Source organism: Trachurus japonicus, chromosome 11, assembly GCF_045865225.1.
Source record: "Trachurus japonicus isolate A0001 chromosome 11, Traja_1.0".
In the NCBI taxonomy this organism is placed as follows: domain Eukaryota; kingdom Metazoa; phylum Chordata; class Actinopteri; order Carangiformes; family Carangidae; genus Trachurus; species Trachurus japonicus.
In genome coordinates, this window is record NC_140917.1 from 3,581,760 (window position 1) to 3,602,278 (window position 20,519).

General features: G+C 41.2%; 2 protein-coding genes across 2 annotated transcripts in view; both read right to left on the reverse strand.

Moving 5' to 3' along the window:
* Nucleotides 1-17,301, reverse strand: part of LOC146977904 (uncharacterized) — a 34,275-nt gene extending 16,974 nt beyond the window's left edge. The window contains exons 1-6 of the mRNA XM_085790531.1: nt 17,179-17,301; nt 7,721-7,782; nt 7,263-7,283; nt 5,897-6,172; nt 1,675-1,762; nt 212-435 (exon numbers count right to left, since the gene is read on the reverse strand). Of these exons, the coding sequence (XP_085646657.1) occupies nt 212-435; nt 1,675-1,762; nt 5,897-6,172; nt 7,263-7,283; nt 7,721-7,766 (655 nt within the window). The 5' untranslated portion in view covers nt 7,767-7,782; nt 17,179-17,301. The remainder of the gene's footprint in view (nt 1-211; nt 436-1,674; nt 1,763-5,896; nt 6,173-7,262; nt 7,284-7,720; nt 7,783-17,178) is intronic.
* LOC146977901 (flotillin-1) overlaps nt 1-20,519 on the reverse strand; it is a 364,493-nt gene that overhangs the window by 284,706 nt on the left and 59,268 nt on the right. The gene's annotated exons all lie outside the window — the stretch shown is intronic.

Genomic DNA, 20,519 nt, shown 5'->3' on the forward strand with positions numbered 1-20,519 from the left:
TATGACCTCGTCTGAGATTAAGGAGTGTAATATTTCTTCAGTGCCTCGAGGTCAAAATGAACGTTTCCAGTGACAGAAACATAAAGAACCAAGCACAAAGGTGTAAACAAGTGCATGCACATATATATAGAGCAGCATGTACAGAGTGACGACGTGTAGTACTACATGAGATTGATCAGCCGATCGATCGGTCGGATCAATCCTTCCTCACCTCTGACATTCAGACAGTTCCTCCTCCTCACTTTGCCCTCGCGGTCCAGCACCGTGAAGCTGCCCTCGTCCGTCATCCGCACCGAGCGCAGCGTCACCTTCTTCTCCGTCACGCTGAGGCGTCCCATGTAGTCCGCCGCCGTCTCTCCGGCCGCGTACAGAATCACGGGCGGCGCCTCGGCCGTCTGCTGCTCCTCCGTCTGATTGGCCAGAACCAGACTGGGCCTTGGGAGGAAGGAAGGAGGAGGAGAGCAGTGATCAGTGTGAATGTCACAGCAGCTGTTTCCAGATGTTTAAAGGGATAGTTCACTCAAAATTCAAATTTCTTATCTATTCACCCTCATGTGCACTAAGGGCTGGGAGAAGTCTCAGAGTCCTCCGTGGCTTCTCTGAGTTACAGCGGGGCTCCGTGCAGCACTGCATGTCCATATGACGGTTGCAAATGGATACCACTTTTCTTCGTAACAAAAAGACACACCAAAAAACATCCAAATACCTCCATGCTGCTCGTATGTAATGTCCGTCTCGTATTGAAGCCCCGAAATGCAAAATTGTTCCGAAAAAAATTAAATAAGTCCATATTTCAAGCTTGTTTGTAGCGGAAGCTCCTCTTCCTGGTCCGTCCAAATCTCGCGAGATTTGCGCCGGCGTCAGTGCGATTACTGACGTTTGTTACGAAGACAGTTGGTATCCATTTGCAACCGTTATATGGACATTCACTGCTACACCGAGACCCCCTGTAACTCAGAGAAGCCACAGAGGACTTCTCCCAGCCCTTAGTCGACATGAGGGTAAGTAGATAATGAGTGAAATTTCAATTTTGAGTGAACTATCCCTTTAAGGAAACAGAAAAACCCAGATAGCAGAATAAATCCAACCCAGATTCAGGCCACAACCTGGTTTTCATGTTTTCCCGGGATAGAGCTGATATCAAATCTGGTCCATATACATCCTGACTGTCTATTAATATGCTGTCAATGCACTTTATTTCTCCTCAGGATTTACATTTATATCTATTATGTTTGCTTTTATTTTCTTTTTTATACATTTTTGGGTTCACTATTTATTTGGGATTATAACGGTTGCACTTTACGACTATGACATGCTGTGAATGCTCCAACGTTATCTCGTTGTTTTACTGTATAACAATGACAATAAACTATTGAATTAAATGCTGCTGCTTCCACATCTGGACCAGCTCGCCTCTCAGGCACACACAGAAAATCTTTTGGAGGATAATAACAGCTGGAATCTGCCCAGATGTGGAGGAATGTGTGGGGCCAGATGTTTCATTTTGCTGCTGGTGTGAATCATCTCTTTAGTTTAAATATTTTTACCTAATGAGAAACAATTAATTGATTTGCAGCATCTGTTGGCTCATCAGTTTAGGTCTAAGGTTATGTATAATAATATAATATATAATCCATTATTATTTTCTTCCTGTGGTGCATTCACTGACCGTACCTGAAATCCAGGCTGATGGGGCCGTCGACGTGGTTGAGGGGGATGTAGTAGGGGTGTCCGTACTTCACCACCTGCTCGATAGCGCAGTCTGATCAACAGGAGAGGAAACAAGAGTCACACTGTGTGCAAATCAACTCTGTCATTGATCACAATATTATGGGATGGTTGGTCATCTCAAGTTTGATTCTTCAGACCTTGAAAATTTGAGGCTGTTCCCTTAACATTCAAAGAGATGTTGCAAGTTTAGCATCGTGATACTTTAGTTCAAACTCAATATTTTATGACATTTTACAACCTAATGTATGAGCCAAAAATGTTTATTTTATGAACCTGAGTTGTTATATAAGTTTCCAGAGAACACACTAAAATACTACTCAGATAAAACAAAAGATTCTGTTGAAGCTAACGTTAGCGCCAGCACTAGATTACCAATGTCAGCATCGTGTCTATTGAATATTTAGGACATAGCTACATTGGGTCTACAATGGTGCTAAACTGAGTGTGATACTAAAATATTTAGTTATTTGGGTCAGTGACATATACACCAGAAAAAAGTGTTTTTTCAAAAATTTCAAATAACAAGCATGAAAATGGTTGACTTTTGTTCTACTAACTCTCATCTCTATAGAAACATATGTGGTTTTTGGATTTTCAGTTGGAATCAGAATTTATGTGACAATTTGTTTTATTAGCGCCGAAAATCGTCATATGGTGTGACATGAAAATAATTGTATATAAACTGAAAATGGATTATAGCTCTCTTAAGTTACTCACTTTATCAAAGTCATTTATCATAACTAAACTGTGATCCATTATACTTTTGTGGAAATTAATTAAATTTGTGTATTATTTTCTAAATCATTGCTCAATGTGAGACCTATGCCGTCGGTCTTTCAACATATTTTCTATTTATTGTGACAAACATTGCTATAAAATTATAAAAATATTTGTGACTCTTGCTGATACTATTTTCTATGTATTCCATGAACATTTTCACATTTTATCATTAATAAAGGTATCATTTTCACAATTTGGAATGTCACACCAAATGATATAGTGTCACACCATATGATCATGTCGCCATGTGTGAATGCAAACCATGTATTATCCAACTTATTATCATGTATTATTATTATTATTTTTATTATTATTATTACTATAATATTAGTTGCACTGCCTACAGTGTTCTAGTCCTATGATATTTTAGCTATCATGTATTGCCAGGCTTCAAGAAATCTGCCTAAAGGCCTTTTGAATCAACAGTGAAAGCACCCCTTAAAACCCTCCCTCAGACCTTCCTATTGGTCAGTGAATGGAAACAAGAAGTTGTTGTTTAGGCTACTTTTCTTTTCTTTTCTTTTCCTAAGCAACTCCTCTCTCATTGCAGGGTCAGAATTCTGTCTCTCCCTGTATCTCTTTGTCCTCTCTGCACTTGTCATAATTACTGCCTCAAATTGACCAAAGAAAAGGGAATATGGTTTGAGGTGAAGACAAAACATTGTTTAGACTTAAACAGCATTCTAAGGTTTCTGTGAAGGGGTCTGCTGTGTCTGTCTGATAAACTAGAAATCTGTATCACCGAATAAAACTAAACTAAACTAAACACAATAAATTGTGGATAATTACAGCCTTTATGTGATGATGGACCCAAATAAATGTTTAAAAGGACAAAACATACATTTTACTTTGTTATTTATAGTTATAATAGCAGGAAATTACAATTCATATCATATGGTGTGACAATAAAATCATATGGCGTGACAGGCAGACATGTCACACCATTATGACCAAGTGTCACACCATATGACGTTTTCTGCACTTAGCACAACCTTGAGTCTTGTAGCTACACACTATCATACTAACAACATGCTAGATGTAACAAAGCAACATAGGTTTACATGAAAATATGACAAAATAATAAAATTTCTTTTGCATTTTTATGAAAAATGTGTCACACCAAAAGACATCTGGAAGTGGGACCTTTGTCAGAGTGCCAACAAGATCTGATTTATTGTAAAAATAAAAATGATGGCACAACTCAGGTTGTACAGTACTAGCAATACATTGCCAGTACTGTACAGTCTTCTTGAAGAGGGTCCTCTCCTTCCCAAGGGTGTCAAAGCAATTGCTCGTTGAAATATCCCAAAACAGTGTCACACCATATGATTTTGATTTTTGTGACAAAATCTTTTTGATTAGAATTGACTGAAAACATCATGCTTGGACATTGAAAAGAGTAGGCTCACAAATAGACATCTATATTATTTTCCTGTATTTTTTTGAGAATTTCTGCACTTATTTTTCTTAGTTTTATTCAGATTCTCACTTTGAGAAACAAGTGTCGGACAGTCACACCATATGACTTTTGTCATGTTTGGTTGAAAATTCTGAAAGAATGAGTGATGAACTGTTTAAATGTTGAGTATGTTCACATAAAGCATGATGTTCTGCACTATATTGAGAAGGTGTTTGGCAAATATATTTTTTATTCATATATGTTTGACACTGAAGACAGCAAAACTGCCATGTCACGTCATCCACCCATTTGTTACATAATATGAACCTGAGTTGCCACAGAAACTGAGAAAATAGAAGATAGGAGCTGTTTTGCTAATCCTATAAAGCTAATGTTAGCATTAGCCACTGTTTACTTGTTTTAAGATTCAAAGATGTTTTTGTTTTGTTTTGTTTTTTTAATCTGTTTTTTTATTGATCTGTAGCCTATGTCTAGGACATACAGAAGAATCAAAAAGTCAAATTCTCTCTCACCTAAAATAAACATTAGGGAATGGATAGAAATTAGGCTAAATGCTGTGAAAAAATAAAATATAGGCTAATAATAGCCTATTATAGCCTATATAAAATCAGCTATGTAGCCTACAGTAGCTGTAGTTCAAAGTATAGTAAATGTTGGGCCTGTGAATATTCTCAGTTGTCCAAATTTTTGTCTATAGACGTTTCACCTCTCACCCAAGAGGCTTCATCAGTAGTAAATGTTAATGTTAGAGTCCAGGGTATGATTTATGTCCATTATTATCTTGAAGTTAGGATGCTAAACAGAATCTTATTTTTTATGTATCAGGTTTATATCATGTAGCAATTCACTAAATGTTTTTATAACTCATTATTATTCAGAAACTATGAGTGTACTACTGAATCCTCTGACTGCGTGACGTGATGATAAAACTGTTGAGATTCCCTCTGTGTCGTGAGACTGAACATAATCTGATGCTAAAATTTTGAGTCCAAGTTGCTTTTCTGCCAAAACTCACACATTCTCACATATTTCTTTCTATTTTTTCACATATCACATTATAAGGGCATATCTTGTATAATGTACGTTTAAATATTTATCTTTATTTGTAGCTTTATCTTCACAGCTCACTTCATATTTTCCTCCCTCTGCTGAGGGAGCGGCTGTAACTGGAGCTGATTTCACCCTGGGGATCAATAAAGCATCTGATCCTGATATCGATCCATCACTTCCTCTCTCTCAACTCGACCCCGACGAGGACGGAACTAGAGCACTGAAAAAGAGAGTAACGACACCTCCATTGACTCCAGTGGTAAGGGTTTTGCAGGATATGGCCTATTGCAAAAGCGCCCAGAAAATCCATTCACTCTAATGTATGTGTGTTGCCCACTTGCTTGTAAATTGATGAAAACGGCCATGTTTTTGTTTTTAGGTGTCTTGGTCGTATCAAATTATACTTATAATTTGTTTATTACAAAATGTAGATTGAAACATTAAAGCAGAAGTAAGCGATCCGGTGGTTTTGGCTAACTTCCTGTCAGCAGATGGAGTTAGCAGTCCCCGCCCTCGTTCCTACATCACCACATTCAGGCGCATCCCTTGGTTGCACACACAGAGAGGACCGCCCCTTTATGCCGTTCTCTCTCCTCATTGGATAAAGGTTGTGGGATACAAGGAAAGTTTTCTCCTCGGCTTACAGCAGAGCAGAATGACTGACAGACCCGTGTTTCAGACCAAACACTCCATATAAGTGATTGCTGTCGGAAGATATAACTATTTAAGACTTATATTAACACAAACATTCCGCTTACTTCTGCTTTAAATTATTGAAAATACCACACTTGCTCATTCACCAACAATGCAGAGATGTCAGTTCTTGGGCGCTTTTGCAATATCCATCAGGAGGCGCGCGTGTCCTTACTCTCTTTTCCAGTGCTCTAGTCTAGACGGAACTAGCGACTCACTCACCGCGGACGATGAGCACGAGCTGCGTGACGGCGGCGTTGGGGTTCTTGCTGTTCCTGACGACGTACACGCCCTCGTCCTCCTCCTGCACGTCCTCCAGCACCAGGTGGCCCAGGGAGTTGAGGTGGCCGCGGGGGAACGCCACCTCGCCGCTCCGCATCAGCACCACCTCGGCCGACTGGTTGGTCCTCGGCCTGAACACCACTTCTCCCACGTTCCCCGGCGGGACGTCGAAGTGGATGTCCTCCCCGAAGAAGGCCGTCCTGCGCTCCTCTTTGACTGAGACAAACAAACAAACAATCAAGATATTTTATCACAGTTGACAGAGAAGCTTCACACTGCAAAAACTCTAAATCTTACCAAGAATATTTGTCTTATTTCTAGTCAAAATGTCATTTCTGGTCAAAACAAATGTCATTCTACTTAAAATAAGACTCATCACATTAAAAAGTAGCTTGTTTTTAGACACTTTTTTACTTCTTTCAAGCAGATTTTCACTTGAAATAAGTAGAAAAATCTGAAAGTGGAGCAAGATTTTCTTCCTTATTACAAGCACAAAAAACTTGCTTTCACTGGCAGATTTTTCTACTTATTTCAAGTGAAATTTTGATTGAAACGAATGCAAATTATCTCAAAACAAGTTCATTTTTAGATGATGAGTCTTATTTTAAGAGAAAATAGATTAGTTTTGACTAGAAATGAGACATTTTGACAAGAAATATGACAAATATTCTTGGAAAGATTTTGAGTTTTTGCAGTGCAGGGTTCCCACTCCTTTCTTGAAATCATTTTCCAGGACTTTTCCAGGACATTTTCAGCGGCTCCAGTCTGACAGACATGTTATTATACATCCTCTGTCCCGTTCATGCTTTGGAGAAGTGTTCTTTTCAACAGTTGTAACATATTTTGTACATTTTTGTTTTTATGTTTCGTCCTCTCTCAGCCCCAGAAGTCTGGTTTAAAGATGTGCAGTCTATGGCTCGAAGTTATGCAATAATCTCTTACAGTTACATGCTAAGAAATTCCTATGAATTTATCATAGAACAACACAAACATGGAGTCCAATACTGGAAACACTCATCAACTCAAAGTCTCTAGTTTTCTTACTAGGCACTTTTTTTAAGAAAATAAATCCTTAGTGAGGTCTGAAAACGTCTGGTAGCTGATCATTTTCCAGGACAACTGAAGCTTTTCCAGGACATTTGACTTTTTTTTTCTCATTTTCCATATGTTTTCCATGACTGGATAATTGGCCAACCATTTTCCAGGTTTTCCAGGACAAGTGGGAACCCTGTCATGAGTATCACCTGTTATCTCTGAGTCATGCTTTACAATCCAAACAAACAAAAAACAAACCAGTGACTTTTACCTTTCAAACTCGCTGACACAGCTGAGGAAGAAAACACAGAGAGAGGAGTTTATTTTAAACATCTTTTCTTTCTTATTTAATCTGCTGCAGCATCTAAACAAGTCAGAGTTCCTTTGTTCTGAGAGAGAAAACACACAACTTCACTGAAAAGTACAACAAACAAAAAAAACAAAAAAACGTTTGAAATGCAAATGCACCACATTAACGACAGCTAAATATAGACGGGGATATAAATACTGATCTGAGTCCTCATAAGAAAGGCAGAGAAAGCAAAACAAGAGGAAATTTAACAGATCACAGAGTAATTGTGTTTCTTTGCTGCTGTTTCTATTCTAATCATTCAGTTGAAACAAATCCGTTTTTTTTGTTTTTTGTTTTGTTTTTTTTGCGGGAAGTCTGTTTCAGCCACTCGTTTAAATCCGATGTGCTCCCAAGTGACTGATTAAGTCGGTGCTTACCGGTGCAGAACAGGACGCTGAGCAGCACAGCGCTGATTACTTTCATCTTCAATAGTTGTTCTCTGCAAAAAGAAAAGAAACAAACCACTGTTTTAAAAAAAAAAAGCTGATTAGAGCACAATGATGTTTCCAAAGGCCCCAGCTCAGATCGAGACTTTTCTAAAAAATCTCATCTAATTATATCGAAACAGGATTATTTCATTTGAAATAATGTGCTTTGATGAACATACTTAGGGTAAATATGTGGAGCTAATTTAGACTCGGTGAGGAAGAAGCCTGCCAACTTCAATCTCACCCCCCTGCTGCTCTGCACCATCCTGCACTGCATTACACAGATTAGCTTCAAAGAGCATTAAAGAGAAACTGTGACGAATGTGAAGAGAAATATGTAAGAAAACACCTCAAACAGGAAATGACCTCATCCATCGATTTCACAAAACATGACGAGCAAAAATAGAACAGGAAGTGTTTGTGGGGGCACGATTAAGCAAGGGACCAGGATTAAAGAGAGGGACCGGGATTGAGGGGACACAATAAAGAGAGGGACCGGTCTGGGGACACGATAAAGCGAGGGACCGGTTGGGGACACAATAAAGCGAGGGACCGGTCTGGGGACACAATAAAGCGAAGGACCAGTTGGAGACACAATAAAGCGAGGGACCAGTTGGGGACACAATAAAGCGAGGGACCAGTTGGAGACACAATAAAGCGAGGGAACAATCTGGGGACACGATAAAGCGAGGGACCGGTTGGGGACACAATAAAGCGAGGGACCGGTCTGGGGACACAATAAAGCGAGGGACCGGTCTGGGGACACAATAAACCGGTCTGGGGACACAATAAAGCGAAGGACCAGTTGGAGACACAATAAAGCGAGGGACCAGTTGGGGACACAATAAAGCGAGGGACCAGTTGGAGACACAATAAAGCGAGGGAACAATCTGGGGACACAATAAAGTGAGGGACCAGTTGGGGACACAATAAAGCGAGGGACCGGTCTGGGGACACGATAAAGCGAGGGACCAGTTGGGGACACGATAAAGCGAGGGACCAGTTGGGGACACAATAAAGCGAGGGACCGGTCTGGGGACACAATAAAGCGAGGGACCGGTCTGGGGACACAATAAAGCGAGGGACCAATCTGGGGGACACAATAAAGCGAGGGACCAGTTGGGGACACAATAAAGCCTGGTCCGTCACTTTATTGTGTCCCCCAGAAACACTTCCTGTTGTGTTAGAACTGAGTTTCTGTCAAACTGATGAAGTTGTTTTCCCTGTGTTTCTAAGTGTCCAGTGAGTTGAGCCCTCGGGGCCACCGTACAGGGAGGAATCGATCTCCACCACCATCACGACTCCCGACCACAGAACCATTAGGAGAGAGAGAGAAAAGGGAAGTGAAAGAGAGAAAAGAGAGGAGAGAGAGACGACAGTGATGGACGGGATGAACCTCTTGTCCTGCTGCTGTTGCCACGGCAGCACTGGATTAGACCGAGCAGCAGATTAGATCAGATGGACGAACGTCTCAGAGGAACAGGATCAGAGAGATAACGACTGAACCTCTCATTCATCTGCTCCAACGGATTCTCTCCAACTTAAAGGACACGTTCTGGTGTTTTTCAATGAAAACATTTGTTCGTTTTGTTTACATGAGAGCTGCACAGAAATTAAAGCAGAAGTAAGAGGAATGTTTGTGTTAATATAAGTCTTAAATAGTTGTATCTTCTGACAGCAATCACTTATATAGAGTGTTTGGTCTGAAACACGGGTCTGTCAGTCACTCTGCTCTGCTCTGAGCCGAGGAGAAAACTTTCCTTGTATCCTACAACCTTTATCCAATGAGGAGAGAGAGCGGCATAAAGGGGCAGTCCTCTCTGTGTGTGCAGCCATGGGGATGCGCGTGAATGTGGTGACGTAGGGACGAGGGCGGGGACTGCTAACTCCATCGGCTGACAGGAAGTTAGCCAAAACCACCGGATCGCTTACTACTGCTTTAACAAACTGATCAATATCTAAATCACCGGAGCTGCAATAATTTGTGTTGTGTTGCAGCGGAAACGCCCTGGACGACAAATCAGACGTGTTTGTTTGGTGCAAATCACAGTTTTATAACAGGGAGCTGACTCTGAAAGCTCGGAAATCAAGTCAAACCAAGTCTTTAAAGAATCTTCTTGGCTCATGGGATTTCTTGGTTTCCCTCATCAAACTCATCAAATAAATACACAATCCAACAACTCCACAACGCTCTGGTGGACAAGTTGTGACCTGCACATTCACCACGCTATGAGATAATAACACAACGTTACCACACAGAGTTGTTTTAGAGGTAAATACAGAGACTGCTTGATGAAAAACTGTCCCTGAAGGCAACGCACATCAGCTGTTTTGCATGAATTTCCCTCTAAAACAACTCTGTGTGGTAACGTTGTGTTATTATCTCATCGCTCAGATACGATCTTTTATACCCAGAGATTCTTCTGCAAATGGTAGATGAGCTGACAGACAAATGAATTTAACCCTCCTGTTGTCCTCCTGGGTCAAGGAAGGAAGGAAGGAAGGATGAAGGGAGAAATGGGAGGAAAGAAGGAAGGGAAAAAGGAAGGAAAGAAAAATGGAGGGAAGGAACAGATTGGGTCAATTGGGTCAAAAAGGAAGAAAGAAGTAATAACGAAGGGAAACAAGGAAGGAAGGGAAAAAGGAATGAGGAAATAAGGAAGAGAAAAGGTAGGAAAGAAAGATGGAGGGAGGGAACAGAGTGGGTCAATTGGATCAAAAGAGAAAGGACGAAGAAGAATGGACGAAGGGAACGAAGGAAGGGAAAAAGGAAGGAAAGAAAAATGGAGGGAAGGAACAGATTAGGTCAAGGAAGGAAGGAAGCAGAAGGACGGATGAAGGAAGGAAGGAAAAAAGGAAGCAGGGCCGGCTCTAGGCATAGGCGATATAGGCGGTCGCCTAGAGCGCCAACTGCTGGAGGGGCGCCGCCAGTCCAGGGGAAAAAAAGAAAAAAGAAAAAGATAATAATAATGATTTATGTCCACTGGCGCCCCCTCACTTAGTGTTTTCTGTGTGGAAAAAAAACCCCAAACAAATAAATAAACAATGACAAACATGTTCCTAAATTGTGTATAGTCACACACACAGCAGATACCAGGAATGCTGTCAAGCCGTTTTCTTGTTAGAAACGCCACATTTTTAATTAGATGTGTGGCACAAATGCCGGCGCGTTTGCCCGACCGTCTCAATATGTTTTTTGTTTTTTTTCATATTTCGGTCATTTACGCAGTAGAAATGCGGTTCGACTACTGTGATTGGGAGACTCTCCTCTTTCAAATACGCACGGCCGCACGCCCTTGACGACCTGTCAATCAAAACAACTGTGAAGCGCTTCCAAACAGGAGAGTCGTTCAGAGGGAGAGAGAGAGAGAGAGAGAGAGAGAGAGAGAGAGAGAGAGAGAGAGAGAGAGAAAGAGAGAAGCAGTGAGGATGATGACGGTGCTTCAGAGGTTTGAAGTTCTGACTAATTTGATGAGGAAGATTATGAAAAAAGAAGAGAGTAGAGATTTCAGCCAGGGCCAGTGGGCCACAGCTCCAGATCAGCTCCAGCTCTGTATTCAGACCTGCTGAGCTCTCAAACTAGTTTTTTTTTTGTTTTTACCTCTCAAACAGCACCACAGTGACAACACATATAGGATACATTATATAGGCTAAATATTGTACATTTTGTGTGTTTTTTGTCTATTTAGTTGATATTTGGAGACAATTTCTCATTTAGGGCTACACACATCTCATGAAGTTGAAGTCAATGAAGTCAATATTTAGCTTCTGTTATCCCACATTTGAGACATTTGGTGAGAATGACAGTTAGGCCTAACATTTATGCTCAAAAAGCAATTTCACAATTTTTTTTCTACACTTATCGCTTTATATCATACAGTATATTCCACTGCTTTTGTGAAGCCCAGACTTTCGTATACCCATTTCAAGCACCACAACAGTTTGTTCTCATGATTGTGAAGAGACTAATTTTTTCATGTCTTCACCCGATTTACTCAGTGCAATTTTACTGATTGTTGTGCAAGTTGTGTATCTCAGGGTCAGAGGGGACATAGAGATACACTGCTATGTTATCGTTATGATCATTATGATCATTGTTGGGGGGGCGCCTGAGAGTAATCTCGCCTAGGGCACCAAAATGGCTAGAGCCGGCCCTGAAAGGAAGGGAGGGAAAAAGGATTGTGGAAAGAAGGAAGGGAGAAAGGAAGGAAGGAAAGAAGGAAGGATGGAGGAAGGGAACATATTGGGTCAATTTGACCCAGAAGGACAACGGGAGGGTTAATACATTTAAATGGGAAGAAAGGAGGAAAGGAGGAAGAAATGCAGCAGCAGACGGAGAGGAAACGAAGCTGCAGGAAGGAATAAAAACGTAAAACAGGATCCAACGTTAACGCAGCAGGAGCTGGATGGAGAGAGAGAGAGAGAGAGAGAGGAAGAATAAAAAGGCCTTTAACATCTGCCAGCTCAGCTTCACATCACGGACTGGAGCGGCATTTAGAGAGGAAGAGAAGACTTCCCCTCTGCACATCAACACACACACACACAGTCGCTTCAAGTTGACGCCGTCAGCTTTAAAGTGGGCAGAGGAGTGTGTGTGTGTGTGTGTGTGTGTGTGTGAGTGTGTGTGAGGAGGCTTCAGCCAATCACAGTAATCGCTGCTGATTCTCTAATTGCTGCCTGGTGCATTACTGTTCTCACTCATTAGCTGATTACACGTGTGAGCGGCGATGCAACGACATAAATCACAGGTTTGGTTCAGAGGGAGGGGGCGTGGAGAGAGGACGAGAAGCTGCAGCTGATTAGAAACCAAACACGCCTTTTAAAAAAAACACAGTCACATGATCAGAGTGTGAGATGTCTCCAGAAGCTGCAGCTCCTTTAGCTCACCAAAGGATTAATGAATAAACATGAATATGAAAAGAAATCGATCAGTAGCAAAGAAAAAATACCAAGCAGCACTCATCTTGAGGAAAAAAAAAAATTAAAGTATGGGCAGAACATAGTAAAACAAAAGCAACCTCTTTACATTGTTTCAGGAGGTCACTATATTTACATCTTAAAACAAACTGCTCTTGTTTTTAGTTAATTACTTAATTGATTCTTCCATTGTTATTCTTTCTTTCTCCATTTTGTTATTTCGTTATTCCTACTATGTTATTTAATATTTCTATTCTGTTAAATTTATGGGGGTAGAGGTGGTATGTGGGAGTGTGTGAGCAAGATGTCTGTATTTGTTGTATTGTATTGTCATGTTATGTATGTCTACAATGTAATGTAGTGTATTGTTGATGTTGTGTGTCCTATGTATATGCTTGTTCAGGGACCCCCTTGAAAATGAGATGCTACATCTCAAGGGGCTATCCTTTAATAAATTCAAATTCAAATTCAAATGACGCGTTTCGTCACTTCCTGACAAGGGCTCCCAGCCGAAACGTGTCTAAGTGCTTTTGTTTTACTAAGTTCTGCACATAATTGAATAAAGGCATTTATTCCAGCTGACTGGTTCCCACGTAGATCCGCCCTGAGATGTTGAATGTGAATTATAGAAGAAAAAAAAAAAGGTTCAGTTTAAAGGGATACTTGACCCAACTTTCGATAATTCACCAATTTTCTACTCACTGTCATGCCAAGGAAGGGTTTGGAGAACTTTAATAGTCATCAAAACTCTTTAGGAGTTCCAGGGGGGGTCCGGGGGCAACTGGTTTTCATATAATGGCGGCGGATAGAGTTCACTTTTGAATCGTCCAAAACACACACTATGAAACATCCAGATACCTCCATACTGCTCGTCTGTACTGACCCAAGTGTCCTGAAGTCCGGAAAAGTTGTTGGGAAAACAATAATGTGATCTCTGTTTTTATCCTTGTTGTAGCTGTAGCTCCCAGTGGCGGCGCGAGATTTGCTGCGAGATGTTCGTTCATCGTTGTAAACCATTGGATGTTTGATGTAAACACGGAAGTCGGAACAGAACTTTTCCATGTGGCGGCTTCAGGACACTTGGGTCAGTACAGACGAGCAGTATGGAGGTATCTGGATGTTTCATAGCGTGTGTGTATTGGACCAATCAAAAGTGAACTCTATCTGCCGCCATTATATGAAAACCCGCCACCAGCCGGACCCCCCCCCTGGAACTCCTGAAGCGTTTTGATGACTCTGAAAGTTCTCCAGACCCTTCCTTGTTATGATGGGGAGTAGACGATTGGTGAATTATTGATTTTGGGTGGAGTATCCCTTTGACTATTGACTTGTATCATCAGAACAGACATGTCCTGTGATTTTCAGCCTCCTTCTATATTTAATAGAGGGTGTGTGGGGGGTGATAGAGGCTAAAAACATACAGTTTTCATGAAGAGTGAGAAACAAGAATTTAGTTTCACAACATGAGCAGCTGTCGGCCATTTTCATTCTGTAGAAGTCGCTCTCAGAGGAGAAAAGGTTAGAGACCAGACTCCTGGTTTACAGTCTCTGACAGCAGCTCAGACGTGACGAGCAGGTGTCAATCATCATCACACACACAAATATTAACACAAACACATCCATGATTATTCTGACCCACAATGCAACAGCTCTGATCATGTGACTTATGACTCTCCAAAATAAAACATAAAGCCTGAACATGAACATATTTTAGTTTTACAACTAAAGAATCAACATTTCCTCTTGTTTTTTTTGCTCAAAGCTCCAGTTGGTAAGCTGACGAAAGTGAAAGTAAAGTCCGCGACTCGGTCGGAAATTTCAAAACAATACTCCGTCAGGTCCCTTTATGAACCTCTGCCATAGCAACCGTGTGTGTCTGCGTGTGTGGAGGGAGGGAGGGAGCTGACGGTGTATCGTCTTGAAATTTCCGACCGTATTTCCGAAATACGATCACAGGCTGTAGGTGGAGCCAGAGGAGCTGGATTTTGTCCTAAATTACTAATTTAAAGCAGAAGTAAGCGGAATGTTTGTGTTAATATCATAGACTGTAAAAAGAATGGACGTAGCGTCCGTGACGTCACCCATTGGTTTTGGGGAGTCGTTTTTGTGACTCAAATATGGCGGCCTGAACAGCGCCATGTTGGATTGGCCGGCCGAGAACCCGCCCACTGGCCTCGAAGCAGCTGTCCACGGAGCTGCTCGGACCTGTCACTCAACGTTTCCGCGCCCTAATTGGCCAGAGTTTTAACCTAATAACAGTAAAACGGTAGAGTTAAAAAAAAATTCACCTCCCCCAGAGTGTGTGCGGGGGTAGAAACTATCGATTGAGACGAAAAAACGTGCTGACACCAGGCTTTTAACATGTTTACTGAGGACGTAAAGCCGGCGATTTTAACATGGGGGTCTATGAGGAATGCTGCTTTCTGACACCAGCCCCCAGAGGAAGAAGAGGGGATTGCAGTTTTTTGAACGCGGAAGTGAGCTTCACTTCTCAGACCGACAACTGCCCCCTTGGTTAATATAAGTCTTAAATAGTTGTATCTTCCGACAGCAATCACTTCTATAGAGTGTTTGGTCTGAAACACGGGTCTGTCAGTCACTCTGCTCTGCTCTGAGCCCAGGAGAAAACTTTCCTTGTATCCTACAACCTTTATCCAATGAGGAGAGAGAACGGCATAAAGGGGCAGTCCGCTCTGTGTGTGCAGCCAAGGGATGCGCGTGAATGTGGTGACGTAGGGACGAGGGCGGGGACTGCTAACTCCATCGGCTGACAGGAAGTTAGCCAAAACCACCGGATCGCTTATATTACTTCTGCTTTAACTTCTTATTTGTCGTGGTTTTGCTACGGTACGGTGGCCCTGAAGGGTCAACTCACTGCAGCTTTACAGACATGAACTTCACACGAGCTGCAAAAAACTCACAACACAACAGTGTGAAGTGAAGTGTTTCTGGGGGACACGATACAGTGACGGGGGTCCAGGGAGGGACGCCCGAGACACAGACGTAGACGTGTTTTAGTCAGTGGACGTACAACGACTGTTAATGGGGGTCACTGACCTCTACTCCCCCTCCCCCCTCCGCCTCCTGTTACGACCAATTAGATCAATCGAACTGATGCATTTCCTGGACAGAGTGACACGTGCAGCTTCTCTTCTTCCTCCTCGCGGTGAGAAGAGGCGGCGTGGAGGTTACAGCACTCAGGACGATCAGCGTCCATCCTGACGGACGCATTTAAAAGCCCCGTCATCTCTCTCTCTCTCTGACTGACTGAGGCTTATTATTATTATGGTCTGTCTGGCTCATCCTGCTCTAATATGTCACCCACACTTGTTCTGGTGGTTTCTCTTCTCTCTCTGTTTCTCTCTGTCTCTCTCTGCTCCATCGCTGCAAACTCTGCTCGTCCTCTCAGCCTGAGGTTTGAACATGCAAATGCAGACACACACACACACACACACACACACACACACACCCTCCTCCTCCTCCTCTTCCTCCTCCATGCAGCTCCATGAAGCCCCGGCAGGAGCAGGAGCAGCTGCTGGTGCATCATGGGTGTGTCACGACCGGCATGAAGGAGGAGGAGGAGGAGGAGGAGAGGGGGGGGTTTCCCGTTCCAGAGGGGGGAGGTCCGGGTGTGTGTATGTGTGTGTGTGTGTGTGTCTCCTCTCCTCCAGCAGCACACCTCCACCACTGAACTCCTCCTCCTCCTCCTCCTCCTTCATCTCCTTCTCTTCCATCATGACTCTGTCTGTCTGTTATTATTAGACACACGGAGGAAGAGGAGGAAGTAGAAGCTCTATCTGGTGTTTCTCCAGCTCCGTCGTTGCGTAACCACACCAGCTCCTCCACTGAGGGGGGGGGGGGGGGGTAGAAAGCACCCTGATCCAGGTCCACCACCATCATCCTCATCATCATCCTCATCACCGCCCCCCCACAGAGCTCATAGCCTACTGCAGCACCGACACAGAACCACAACCACAACCAGGATAAAACACCAGAGAATCCGGTTGTTAAGAGGAGATAATAAACTGAATGAACCCCCCCCACCCCCCCCCAAAAGAAAAAAAAAACAAAAACACAGAGGAGGCCAGGGAGCCTCCGGAGATCTACGTCTCACCCATTCATCATCGGAAACACACACACAGAGAGACACACACACAGAGACACACACACACAGACTGCACCGCACACCGTTTTCCCTTTTAACGGGAAATTCCCGCAGCTCTGGTTGTGTTGTTTGAGCAGCTTCACACACACACACACACACACACACACACACACACACACACACACACACACACACACACACACACACACACACCGAGCCGAGCCGAGCCGGACCGGACCGGACCGCGCGTCACAAGAAAATATAGTGGAGAAAAAACTGCAAGATTTAACCCTCTGCGTCCCAAACACACACACACACACACACACACACACACACCGACACACTGTGTTATGTTATTAGAAGTGGAGGATGATGGTGAATTTACCTTCCTTCACGCCTCGGATCCGAAATCTCTCTCTCTCCGGTCTGGGAGGGAGGGAGGGGCTCAGGGCTCAGGGAGGAGGGAGACGCTTTCTGGAAATGACCCCCCCTTCTCTCTCTCCTTCTCTCTCTCTCTCTCCTTCTCCTTCTCTCTCTTCACCAGACTTCAGCAGCTCAGGAGTTTTCGGCTCCTCTCGGCTCTGATCGGCGGCGCTCGGGACAGCTTCGGTAAAAATCGAGACTTCTTCCTCCTCCTCTTCTCCTCTTCTGCTTCTGCTTCTCCTCGAGCAGCAGTGTTGGTGATGATGATGATGATGGTGGTGGAGACTCTTCTGCAGCTTAACCCCTCAGGCCAGCGCGGTGCACGTGCACGGCGATGACGATGACGTGCATGCACTCATCTGGTCAAAGTGATCGATCCTAACTTGAACAATATCTAGTGTGTAAAATCAAGATAAACATTATAATTGACTGTAAAAGTGTGATTATGTTTTTTGCCCATAAAGAAAATGACATCACCTTTATAGAAATGGTCGCTTTCCTGTCCCTACATTATTCACCAGGAAAAGCGCTCAAAAGTGTTCAACAATGACACAAAATATACATGTTTTTTTGTAATTAAAGTGTTTTCTTGTTATTAAACCATGCATAAGACAGTTATAATGCACATTTATTTTAAAATATATCTTGAAAATCTTGTTAGTGACATGAATTTGGCTTGTCCCTCGGGTAAGGAGTCATGGTTCAGTGACATATTTTGAATTTAAATAAATGTTTTTCTCCTGTTTTAAAGATTATAATACAAAGGAAAGTGTTATAGCTATTTAGTATAATACTTAAGATAATGAAAATATCAATAAATAATTTAAATAATTTACAAAAAATAGCTGTCCCTTGATTTCATGTCACTGGTGTTACTATTTGTAAAACCCTTTATTTTGAAAAACTACTTCATCTCTGCAAACATCTTCTGGGGTCAAGAGTTAATTGGAGGTGTGTCCATTTTGAAGAGCACATAGTTAGTCAGCACCTTCTCTTCATATGTTGATAATGTTAAGATTTAACGAGTAATTTCATGTGAGGACTTAAGATGCGTCACTGGTGTTACAGTGTTTATAGTAAGGGGAAAGGAAATTTTATTAAAATAATTGATAAAATTGTATGATAAGCTGATATATTTACAAGTTAAGAAGTGTGGTTCTGCCTGCAATGTCCACCATCTTGAATAGGCCATCTTGTCTGTCCATTTGTCACTGGTGTTACTGTCACTGGTGTTACTGTTCTAGTTAGTAACACCAGTTTTTGTTAGTAACACCAGTGACCAGTGGGTAACACCAGTGACGATCATTAACACCAACCACCATTAGCATTTTTTTTAATATAATATAATAGAAATATTAAAATACATTAAGCTGTAATTTATGTTGATTTATATTGGTAAGTGGTTAACTGTTATGTGACCATGTTTAAGTTGTTAAAAAAATAATACAAATGAAACATGAAATTGCTGTTCAAAAAGCTACCATTTTCATAGAATGGAAATGCAAATACTCCAAAACTTCACCCAACTTTAGAGGTTTCTTGCATGAGTTCAAAGAATACATGAAATCCCTTACACTAATTGACACTAAACAAAGCATCACATCCATAGATATTTACGAGAGATTTTTCAAAGAAGAATAAAGCTTTTACATTCTGTCCCCTTTTCTTTCCTTTTTCTATTTTTTTTATTTATTCATTTATTTTTCATCTGTCATATTATTTGTTCATTTATTTATTATCCTTTCTTCGATTGAATGTTTACTAACATTGCTAATAATTACCTTATTTTATTGTGATTTATTTATTATTTATGATTACTGATAGATATTGGAGCACCTGTCTGATGTTCTATTGTATAATTGTACGTACATCCCTGTTTTTTGTACATCTGTTTATATGTACAGCTGTTTTCAATAAAGCTCATTGAAAAAAAAAGTGATCGATCCTCCCCCTTCCTAGAAGGACATTGATGTGAACTGTACCCACTGTGTCTCTCTCTCTGTCAATGAAACCTTGGTTCATTTATTTTGGTCTGGCCCACACACCAGACAACTCTGGAGCAGACTGGCTCGCTTTATCACTGATCATATTTATCCCCAGTTTAATTTATCCTGGAAAAATGTTTGTTTGGCTGCACTGAATATGACAAAAAACTAAATTCTCAGTTTTGTATGATTAATTTGTTAATTATTTTATCCAAATTTTATATACATGAGTCTACATTTTCTGGTAAGAAGCCAAACTTCTTGGAACTGTCTGCATATGTTGGTCAATATATCTCCTCCCTCTGTGATTGTGAGAATAAAAAAGCTGTTAAAACTTATGATCTTTTTAAATATTTATTTAAGTTTATGTTTTTTCTGTCTTGCTGTCATCCCCTGGCGTATTTATGATCGTTTGGTTGTGTATTAATGTTGTATACACTTATTTCATCTAACTGTATTCAGTCCTGTGTATACTCTTGTTGTCAATAAAGTTGTTAAAAAAAAAAAAAAGATTCTCCCCTTCCTGCATGTGGCTTTGTCCTGTCTTGGATGTCTGTCGGTCGCTTTGTTTTTTTGATCCTTTTTCACTTGTTCATACTATTTGACGATGTATTAGGCTATCTAATGATGAATAAAGTTGTTGTTGTTTTTTTAAATGTGTGTGCCTCAGTTGTTTACATCAAACTTTGCAATAAATGTCAGCAAAAAAAAGAAAAAAAGGATCGATTCTCCCCCTCCTCCTCTCTGAGCTCACACACTCACACAGGGGTCAGAGGTCAGTTAGAGCTGCTCACATCTCACTATAATGTGATGTTGTTTATATAGGCTACTTATCTGTTTATGTTGCTATAGGATAAAGGTAATATTGATGTTTTGTAATTTGCAAAATGTTTCAATAAAGGTTTGATTAAATGTGAGATTAATTAAATGATTGAAAAGGACATTTTTCTTTACTTTGAAAACAACCAAATGGAATTTTTTTTTTTTTTTTTTTGTACAACTTGTTTTATTTTTAGGTAAATTTCATATACACAAAAAGAAATGGAGTGACAGCAAACCAAATTTTACACTTTTTTTAAAGGAACTTTATCAATAGGCCTACAGCACCGACATCAATGGACTATAAATGCCAAAGGCTTTAAAAACAAACTTTATTTAGGATTAGGATCAATGCATTTTTTATACATGATACTTCTATACTCTTTGTATATTTATACTTTTATATTTTTTTCTTCCCCTGGCTAAACAGTTTTGTTATGTATATAATTGTTAATAAAGTTTTTTTCTTTTAATTAAATTATCTTTGATCCGAGATTTT